This window comes from Rhincodon typus, chromosome 3 (assembly GCF_021869965.1).
Source record: "Rhincodon typus isolate 14 chromosome 3, sRhiTyp1.1, whole genome shotgun sequence".
NCBI classification, from domain to species: Eukaryota; Metazoa; Chordata; class Chondrichthyes; order Orectolobiformes; family Rhincodontidae; genus Rhincodon; species Rhincodon typus.
In genome coordinates, this window is record NC_063334.1 from 56,161,444 (window position 1) to 56,172,888 (window position 11,445).

Here is an 11,445-nt window from a genome sequence, read left to right on the forward strand (position 1 = left end):
GCCAAGGCAGTCTAATTAAAGGGCTTTCCTCAGTTGCCTTTGACTTCATCGCAGAGTTTGCTCATATTTTAGGCCATTTAATCCTCACTGTATATGCCTATCCATTTCCTCTGACCCATTCATGCTAATTCTACTCCCCATCTTCAGCCCGCAATGGTCCCTTATTCTTTTCCATGCTAACTCATACACCTCTGCCCACCTCTAATGGCCCTTTCATCCCTCTGCCCAACATATACCTGCTACATGCCCCCAATAGCTCCTCATACTCATCATACTGAGTTCAGGATTCTCTTAGGTGTGAGTCATGCCCCCTTGCATCCATCAGCATAATTGAGATGTTGCAAATGAATCCTGGTCTCAGCCACCATTTTTGAAGATTTCCCAATCTCCACAACATTTGTGAAAATTTTGATAATCTCCAGCTATCACAGACCTCCCTTTTTGTTCTCTCTTCCCTTCCCTCTTTCCTGGTCCTGTACTTGGTTAATACCTGTTTTCACCTGAACTGATTAGACGTCATCAACTGAAAATATTAACTCTGTTTCTTTATCTACTAACACTGTCAAATCTGCTGTGTTTTTCTAATATTTTCAGATTTCCAGCATCCACAATATTTCACCTTATTGTTTGGAGAAACAGCACAAAATTCATTCAGAAGCTTGATTTATTTTGTCACTTAGCCACTAAAGAGATGATGTAATAGCAACTATAAGCTTTCAAAAATGTTGAATCATCACTTTAATAATATTTTGGCCATATCAACAGCTATTAAATAGTATTCATAGTTCACATCCTCAGTCAATGTTCAAATGATTTAATCTGAACCCAGGTAGGAATAATCTGAAGCTATTTATTCAATCATTGAGTGAAAAATATCAAAATTGCACTCCTATTATTTTAGCAATATGCTGGTAGTATCAAACCATTTTTGGGAATCTTTCATTGATAGGAATTAATGGCCAGCATGTTGCCAGAAAGGTTGACCATGAAATGCAAATATAATAAATTAATAATATGTGAAATGATGATAACACCCATTAATGCTTATTTGAGAGGAACACTGTTCTTTTTGTTTTGCAGAGAGACACCAAAGGTCAATTCCTCATTGATCACGTTTGCAATCATTTCAGCTTGTTGGAAAAGGATTACTTTGGCATTAGATATGTTGACCCAGAGAAACAAAGGGTATGTATTAATGGATCAAATAGAGAGGAAAAACTCTTTTACTTTCTTATAAGGCAGTAAGAAGTAGGAACAGGAGTAAGGTTGTTCCATTCAGTCGGATCATGGCTGATCCAACATTCATCATATCCGCTTTCCTGTGTTTTCCCCCATAACCCTTGATTCCCCTCCTGATCAAGAATCTATTCATCTCAGCCTTAAATATACATGAGGACTCTGTGCCCCATGGCTGTTTGTGGCAAAGAGTTACAAAGACTCTGAACCCTCTAAGAGAAAAAAAATCCTCATCTCAATCTTCAATTGGCACCCCTTTAATCTGAAACTATGCCCTCTTGTCCTAGACTCTACCATGAGGGGAATATCCTCTCAATATTCACTCTGTCAAGCCCCTTAAGTATCTGATATTTATGTGAAATCACTTCTCATCCTTCGAAATTTCTACTAACTGGATCATTGATGCTCAAATGAGCTGAGGCCTTTCAGTTGTTACCTTGACTGATGCCTCAATAAGAACTGGAGCCCTTTCATTATAGACTGATGTGTGAGTGCATCAATACTTGTAGGCAGAGAGCTAAAAGTGTTGCAGGATCAATGCAGCAACAGATTTGCATGGCTCAGAAATGTAAAGAACATGCACAGCAGCACAGGGTTAAACTTAGGGAAACTTTTACACGTTAAAAATACCAATTATATATAAAGAAAAATAGTTATCAGACCTGCTTCAACTTTATCTCACTACAGCTTATGATGCCTTTAAGTTGTATTGTCAATGGCTGCCCCAGATGAGTACTGTCCGTGTATTACTAGGCATGTTGAGGAAGCAACATTGACAATACTGATACTAAAATATATAGGTGACCTCACTATGTTATTTGATCCCTGTTGAAATAATTTCATAAGTTTCTCTTCTCCCATCATTCCCCAATCCAAAATCTCTTGCAAGGATGAGCATTGATTACTGTGTTAACACTTTAAAAGTGATGTTCCTTTAAAAAGCTTAACTTGTAGATAGGCCAAATAGCTGCATGTCATCACATGACTCTGCATTGTAGAACCCTAGACAAAAGGTGTGTCTAGAAATTACAGTGAAGTGTTTGTTCTGGTTTTAATTGTAAAGAAACTCAGCAAAGATCTTCAAGCAATTGGAATCCATGTATCGTTTTTTTGCATGTGGATAGCATGAACAACTATGGTGTGCAGTGGTCATTGTTTCTTCTGAAACAAAAAGCAGAACAAAGAACACAGCAATGCAGCTTGAAGACTATGGGGAAAAAAAAAAGCAGACAAGATTCAGAAGCACTCCAGAAATTCCTGCAGTACACATAGCAGAAGAAAATAAATACAGAAAATGGTACACAGACACAACACTATGTCAAAAACATAAAGTGTGCACCATAGACTTGTGTAACTGTAAACCAATGCATGTAATTCACAGTCAGACAGACCCAAGATAATTAGAACAGCTTCAACCAGAAGATGGACAGGCTTTCAATGTTGTGCATGTAACACATTGTGTGGGAGAATTCAGGCAATTATAAGCTTTTGTCTCAACCAATGTCATATGCCCAATGAAAAATGGCAAGCAAATTCTCAAAACTAAAACTGACAGACAAGGTAATGCAAATATCCTAACAGTCCAACTTTTGAAAGGAGTGTTCCAGGATCTTTGGAAATCAATGGGACAAGCAAGACCCTAAATTAACTGGATATAATGGGTTACTTATTCCTTACATTGATACATTAACAATGCAATACAGCTGTGGCAACTCAGCATTGAAACCACACATACTTTACCTGGTAGGCTTGAGCAAACTAGCAGTGGCAGGACCACCAGTGTGTAAGGATCTCAAAATTGTGATTATCAACAAGATCACCAAAGTACCCATGCCAACAGAAAAGACCACACATACTTACATTGAGTCAGCTGAGGCTTTACAACAATTGTTCTTGCATAAGTTTGATCCATAAGAAATTTCAAATGCGAAGCTGTCTCACACCTCAGAGAAGATGCCATTCTGTCAATTGACTTCTCATAAAGTGCAGTGTTCCCATATAAGAAAAAACCTAAGTGCGAGCTAGATGATGTGGAATGCAATGGGATAATTCCTGTATAGATTACCAGACAAACCGGTACAGTTCAATAATGTGTGTTCGAGCAAAGGATGGTGCACTCAGAATACGTCTAAATCTGAGATGTATAAACTTCACCATAAAAAGATGTCCAGGAAAAATTCCATTTTGAAGAATTGAATACCAGGTGCATTGGAGGTAAATTCTTCTAAAAGCTGGCAGCCAAACATGGATATTGATTGATACATAGCCAGGGAATTTCAGGAAATTACTACCTTTCAGTTTATCTGTCAGTCACATCGCTTTCAAAAGCATATGGGCAGAATTACATGAATTACAAATGCATTGCTGATGGTATTGTGATAATGGGAAAAACCAAAGAAGTGTACGATTGGTTAAAAGCAAAAAACTGCAAATGGTGGAAATTTGAAGTAAAACCAGAAGGTGCCGGAGAAACTCAGCAGGTCTGTTCAGCATCTGTAGAGAGAGAAACAGAGTTAACATTTTGAGTCCAGTATGACTCTTCTTTGGAACTCCTTTTATTTAAGAACATAAATGGAACCTCTACACTGTGATGGTGGTTTTTCACAAGGACTGTTGTTCAACAAAAAGATGTGCCAACTGAATGTAAGGCAGATTAGTTCTTTATGGCTCTATATATTCAAGTTGTGGAATCTTCCCCAAGCCAGGCCGAGGTGAAGATGTAAGACACAGGCTGTTCCTCCAAGGTAAAGAAGACCAAAGGAGATTCTGTGGATTCTTCAACTTCTTGCCTTCATGCATTCTGAACTTCTCTGACAAAGAATCATCATTGAGTGAGCTCATAAGAATGGTATGGTTATATGTATGGCAGAAGGACTATATTTGAATCTCTCAAAGAAGCATTGTCAGCAGAAAACTGCAATTTGAAGAAGTATGACCAACAGTCCTCTACCCTGATGTTTGTGCTTTTCCATTGGAAGACTGACATAAAGTGTATACTGTGGACTGTACTGAAATCTTCTCCATTATGGGCCCTACTGTTTCCCTAGTTACTGTCTTACTGTATATATTTTTCAAAAACCTTTGTGTTTTCTTTTGTTTTACCCATCAGTGCTTTCTTATGAACTCTCATAGCTTTCCAAATTTTCTTTTTAAGTTACCCCCTGCACTTTTTATATTACTATAGGGACTTTGCTGTATTGAGTGCTTGGTAGGTGTCATGTTTCTCTTCCTTTACCCTAATGCTTATGTCCTTTGAGTTGCCAGGGTTCTCAGATTTTCATCCACGCTTTGTCCTTACGGGGATTCATTTACTCTGTATTCTTGTTATTTCCTCTTGAATGCCTCCCACTGCTCTGACATGGTTTCATCTGTAAGTTCCTAAGCCATTTGAGCTAATATTATCTTATTAAAATTCTTGAAATTAACTTTTCCCCAGTTTGGAACTTCTATTCTTGGCCTATCCCTGTCGTTTTGCATAACTGTTCTAAATCAAACTGACTTATGGTCACCATTTCTAAAATGCTCCCTGACAGATATGCCTTCCACTTGCCCAGGCTCATATTGGAACATTTAAGTCCAGAATTGTACCCTTCTTTATTGAGCTTTTTATAAACTGGTTAAAAAAGATCTCTTAGATGCAATTTAAGAATTTGCTCCCTCCTTACCTTTCAAACTAAAATGATCCCAGTTAATATTTGGATAGTTAAAATCCCCTGCTACACATGATTACACTTCAATGAAATTTGGTTGTATGTTTGATTTCTAACTCTCCCTGACTGTTCAGGGACCTATAGTGCACACTCAACAATGTGTTTACCCCAAGTTCAGCTGTTAAAATTAATTAGGCCTCCCTAATCCAGCTGTCATTCTTGAACTGTTCATCTTTCACAAGGTGACATTTCCACTCATGTCTTAAAGTTGCCCATATTATTTGAGGGTGAGACATATTTTAAATACCAGCTCCAGGCATTGACATTTTTAATGAACAAGACAGAAGTTTTGTTTAAGAGGATGATGTTCAAAATCAGGCTTGTTCAAAATCCTGCTTGCATGCTCCAATTCCTCTGTTTTTCTTTGGAAACATTATTCCCTTTTCAGTGACTCTGTACTGGATCATCTTCATGGTCAACCACCAGCTTTCCTGACCTCCATGGATTGGTCAGATCCCTGTCAATGTTTACTTAATATTGGTAGCTTCCGGTGTGCATTAAATGAGGTCCTTGCACAAAAATGGATGGAATGGACTCTTTGCCATCTGCCTCAATTATGTACAGATTAATCAGATACCTCAAACTTATTATGTTCACTTTATATAGAACTATCTAATTTTGAAAAATAAAACATTTACTTTGTTATTTCCAAGTTTCTGTACATTTTTATAAGAAATGTCTAAATTACAGTATTGGGGGAAAAGAGTTAAACTTTCTTCCACCCAGGTGGAGTCATGTGACCAGACCATAGATTTTGAGGAGTTTTGTTTGAATGATATTCAAATACAATTACTAATATTGTTTAAGCATTCCATCTTCACCAGTGCTGTGTTTCCTGACTCCAGCCATCCTATGTGATTTCTTGCACATTTCACATTTGCTCTAGATATTCAACTGTGTCATGCTATGTCTGATTATAGCGTTAAAACCTATTTTTTAAAAAAAAGTACTTTAACTAGGAGGCAGTGATTGCTTAATGATCTTTCTGATTCCTCAACAAACACAACAAGAGGTTCTTTTGTTTAGTTGCATTTGAAATTTGGTGCATGATTGGTATGTACACAGTAAATGCTGACCAAATACTTCTTTGTTTTTTAAATTCACATTCTTAATATATTCAACTGAACATTTGAAATTAATTGTCAGCTATACAACACAACACAAAGCAATTTGTGTGTGTGAGGCAGAGAGGGAGAAACAAAGAGAAAAAGGATTTGTAATATTGTCTAATTGTTGATCTCCATTTTCTTTCATAGCATTGGCTGGAACCCAACAAGTCAGTTGTGAAGCAAATGAAATGTAAGTTTTGATAGATGCTTTTCTTTGTAAATACAGATTTAAAATTATTGACAGCTTTAAAGTTTATTTTTAATCAATCTGATCAGACATGTTATGATACAATTCTGGGGCATCTGGGACTTGAACCCAAACCTACTAGACACTATAATTTTATTGGCAGTTCAACATAGATCAGGCTTACACTATATTCTGGTATTATCAGTCAATTGTGAAAATGCTAGAAAATTCAGATGGATTCATATCTCAAACTCCAGTTGTATTGCTACTTGGTGATAAGTCATTTAGGTCCAGCTGTCACTCTGTGTTGGTTGCTTGCATTCTGACATCCTGTATGTTTTCATCCCATGTATTTTAGTTAGTTATTGATTTTCTACTACATGTAGATCCCCTTGAAATGATTCTAATTAATAATTAAGACAATTGAATGCCCTTTAATGACATCCATGATCTGCTGCTTTGAATTTTCCCCACTGGAAGATCTTAAGACATCTACACTGGTCTAGTAATCATATTTTGACTGAATAATTTGTTTTGTTACTGTTGTTGGCATAAAGTAGTTAACGTATCTACAATACACACCCAAAACCGAAGACTTGGGTCTTGTTGGAAATTGATTCTTGGTCAATGGGCATTCTGATGCAGCTTTTCAAGTTGGAGTCCTCTCACACTGGAACACTAAATAGAGAGCCAGCCCACTAATGGATCCAGGCAGGAAGTGGGAAAAGGGAAATAAATAACAGTGAAAGCTGACATGGCCAATCATATTACTGGGTAATCTGGAAAAACTCAGATGTTGTTCAGCAGTCCCTTTGGTCACATTAAAGTCTACCAGATGGATAGCGCAAATTTGGAAAACCAAGTTGGGGTATGCATGGCATTTTTTACTTCAAGTCTGGAATGGCTCTGACAGCAAATGTCAAAATGCCTGTATTGCAAATGGCCACTTAGAATGGATTATATAGGGCAGTGATTTTCCTGCTCTTACCCTGACCAAAAGGTCAGCATTCAATCATGAAAAGTCACCTTCTCTGCTACTTATCTCAGGTTGAGACTTTTACCACTCCCTATGAGAAGGCCCCACCTTAGCGATCTCCAAAACAGTTTGAGTGACTGGGAACTCTGTGGTGCGAGCAGGACAGTGTTTTAACAGTGGTCACTGCTGACCCGATGGACATTCCATGAAGAAATGGAGGTTGTGCAAGTCAAACTTCAGCTAAGCCTGACATCTTGGTGAGGCCTGACTGTCCCTAGCATGGGGGCTGGGGACTGGTACTGGGTGGGGGGTTGGGAACCAGGTTTAAGATGCTGTTTGGGGAGGGTTAAAGGTAGTATATGACCATGGAACAAGGAATGCCTTTGACAGGCATAGAAAATGCCCCCAAAGAAGGTCTCATCACTTCTTGGCTATCATCAGCTCTTCCAAGAAAAGCTGCTGGGCTACTTACTTTGGGCTAAATAGTGACAGGGCAGGATTAGACTTTTAATTGATTTATGAATTAGCTGGCCTGACCTAAGGTTTTTGGAGTAGATTTGTAGCTCGGGTTGTGGGTGTTGAGGTTGGTTGGCTTGCCGAGCTTGTTTGTTGTTCCACAGACATTTCGTTACCATGCTGGGTAACATCCTCAGTGCAGCCTCCGATGAAGCGTCGGTGTGTTTTCCCACCTGGTTTTTAAACTGGAGTCCGTTGAGCTGGATTGCCTCACTTCCGGTTTTCCTTCGTAGTGGAGTGTATACGAGGTCGAGTTCTATGTGTTTATTGATGGCTTTCTTCGGGGAGTGCCAGGCTTCTAGGAATTCCCGTGCCTGTCTCTGCTTAGCTTGTCCCAGGATTTTGATGTTGTCCCAGTTGAATTGGTGGTTCTCTTTATCCATGTGGATTCATATGATGAATATTGGTCGTGTCTTTTTGTAGCCAGTTGGTGTTCGTGTACCCTTGTTGTTAGTTTCCTTCCTGTTTGTCCGATGTAGTGTTTCTCACAGTCTCTGCAGGGGATCTTATAGATGACATTGGTCCTGTCCACGGCGGGGAGTGGGTCTTTAGTTCGGGTGAGCAGTTGTTGTAGGGTTGATGTGGGCTTGTGTGCCACTCTGATGCCCAGCAGCCTGACCTGTCCACTACCATTCGCACCCCCCTGGATTTTCAATATTGCAGGGATGTTAGATCTGACATTTTTCAGATGTAATACTAAAACCATGGATGGAATCTTACTTTCTTGAGATTTAGTGTGGCAGTGGGCCTAAACGCAGCAGATACTTGGGGATGGGGTTGGGATTTCATAGAATCATAGAATCCCTACAGTGCAGATAGAGGCCATTCAGCCATTGAGTCTGCACCGAATCTCTGAAGAGATCCCACCCAGGCCTACCCAGACCCACCCTATCCCAGTGACCCTGCATTTGTCATGGGTAATCCACATAACCTGCTCATTCCTGGATACTACAGGGCAATTTAGCCTGGCCAATCCGCCTAACCTGTGTAATGAGTTTCTTCTCAGCTCGTTGTCTATTCGTGTATGGATAGAACACCAGATTTTACGAGCAGGCAGTAAAACGTTCCATCTACTCCTGGGATTTTCTGGATTCCAACTTCTGGACATCATATTTAAAAGGCATCTAGACAGCACTTCACCCTGTGCACACCAGGAGAATCACTCAACCTGTACTAATCACCCCTGCCCACCCATGCAGATGTCAGAGACAAGATAAAAAGCAGTGCCATGCTTTAGCAGTACGTCACTATAAGTTCTCCTGAAGGCTGTCCAGGAAAGAAAGTAAGTGTTTTTCTCTAGGGACGGCAAAAGGATGCCATCCTGACTGACGAAGGGAGGCTGGGCAGACATAGCTGTGGAGGTCAGTGGCTCAGGAGATCTTGCTGCAGTGCCACAAGAGGAAAAATGATCTGCTGCACGTGGCTAGGGTGTGTGCAATTGTCTTCAATGTGTCATGCCACTATGAGTTTGAGTTGGCATTGTAAGAGCACTGTCACAGATAAGATTGTGTGACAGGACTCTCCATTACATGTCTCATGTGCAGTCAGTTTCTTTTTAAGGGTTTTGCAGCTACCAGTGAGGCACAACTTGCACCACTGGCTCTTACATAATTGTCAGTGTTTGCACTTACAACAGCAAAGGAGCTATAATATTTAACAGCATGCGTGACCAGATCATTGATATTTCTTGATGGGGCAACATGGTGGCTCAGTGGTTAGCACTGCTGCCTCACAGCGCCAGGGACCCGGTTTTGATTCCATCCTCGGATGAATGTCTGTGTGGAGTTTGCACGTTCTCCCTGTGTCTGCATGGGTTTTCTCTGGGTGGTCCGGTTTCTTCCTCCAGTCCAAAGACGTGCAGGTTCGGTGGATTGGCCATGCTAAATTGCCATGTAGTGTCCAGGGGGGTGCAGGCTAGGTGGATTAGCTCTGAGAAATGCTGGGTTGCGAGGGTGGGGTAGGGTGCTGGGTCTGGGTGTGACGCTGCTCGGAGGTTAGGTATGAACTGAATGGGCCGAATGGCCTGCTTCTGCACTGTAGAGATTCTATTCTATGATTTGATTTGCATCTACTGTTAGACGACACCAAATCACCTATTAATTAGAACCATTAAATTCTTACCTTCCCCAATACCATATTCATTTTACTGGTAATGCCCCTGTGATACAACCATAAAAAAATTGAAATCTACTGCCTGCATACTATTCTGTTTTATGTCCTTAACTTCCAAATACACAGGCCTGTAAATACTTTGCCACACTCCTTCCCTGCTCACCGCACCACCCCCCCACCCCCCCCCAACCCCAACCCCCCAAACTATCACCACTACTGATGATTCTTAAATGGCTGATGAATGATGTAATGATCATGAAGGGATCTACGATTCTATGATTCGATGTTTGTGATATATTGGCTCCATGCATTCTACTGATATCACACACAGTTTGAGGGTGGCTTTCCGAGGGAGATAATATATCTGTATCAGCTCCCCAAGGTTCTCATAATAAAGACCCTCTTTTGTACTGTATGATTCTATATAATTCTGTCCAAATGAATTGGCCTTATTGCTTTCATGCAATAAGCCTTGTTGTTATATAAAAACAGTGCCTCATCTTCAGATACTGTACACTGTGGTATCCTCTATCACGAATCAATAGATTGACCGAAGACAAAATAACTACCTCAAATAACACTTACCCATTATCACTTACTATAGAGGTGACATACACTGCAAGGTGCAAGCAGTGTTCATCGGGGAAAATATCACAGCACCCTTCTGGTCAAAGGTTAATGAAAGGTGAGACATGGTTAAGATGTTGATGTTTGGAATTGTCAGAGCTTATTCACTTTATTCTGCAATGAGTGCTTCCCTTTGCTGAAAAACCCTTAATTGTGTGTTGATGTAAGAATATTTTGTAGTTTTTGTTTCAATTCCCTCAGTTAGGTGTGTTTGGAGTGTGGAGGAATACATGCAAACAGATCCATCCACCACACTTTGCTTTGTGCATTATCTAATCCTTGTTTACAAAAGTGATTTCTAGAAAGATGGTGATGGTAAATCTTTTCTTTGAGTCACTCACTCTCAACCCTCTCCCTCTCCTTCTAGAGTGCACTCTTCTCGCTCTTCCCCCCCCACACACAAACACACACATACCCATAAGTGTAGATGGCCTTCTTTTACTCTGATATCCGCCTGTCCATCTTCAATTGTCACCCCCCGCCAAACTCCCACACCCCACTCCCACCCAATGATTGTCAGCCCATTCACTATCTCCCTTCATACTCCTGCTCTTCCCTTTATCCCATTTCCTTCCCAGTTTCCATGCCAGCCCTAGCCTTACATTGTCTAACATTCAATGCACCTGTTCTCCTTTCACAGTGCACATAATTACCCCATTGTATTCCCCACCCTTTTGTATAGTCTTCCTTGTCAATGTGCTTCTATCTCTGCCACTCTCTCCTTAAATTCCTTTTGCTTTCATCCATTTGCCTGGATCCTTTCAGTGCCTCAGACAAATATACCCTTTCAGTTCCATTCACTACTGTTCCTTTCCATCCATTCTGCCTTTCTCTGAATCTTTTTCTGTTTCATTTAAGACCCGATTTTAGGTTGACCTAAAGAGACAACAAGGTGCAGAGCTGGATGAACACAGCAGGCCAAGCAGCATCATAGGAGCAGGAAGGCTGACGTTTCGGGACTAGACCCTTCAT

General features: G+C 40.3%; 1 protein-coding gene across 1 annotated transcript in view; it reads left to right on the forward strand.

The window, feature by feature from the left end:
* Nucleotides 1-11,445, forward strand: part of frmd3 (FERM domain containing 3) — a 190,354-nt gene that overhangs the window by 70,126 nt on the left and 108,783 nt on the right. The window contains exons 2-3 of the mRNA XM_020531677.2: nucleotides 1,081-1,185; nucleotides 6,203-6,245. Coding sequence (XP_020387266.2) covers nucleotides 1,081-1,185; nucleotides 6,203-6,245 — 148 coding nt within the window. The remainder of the gene's footprint in view (nucleotides 1-1,080; nucleotides 1,186-6,202; nucleotides 6,246-11,445) is intronic.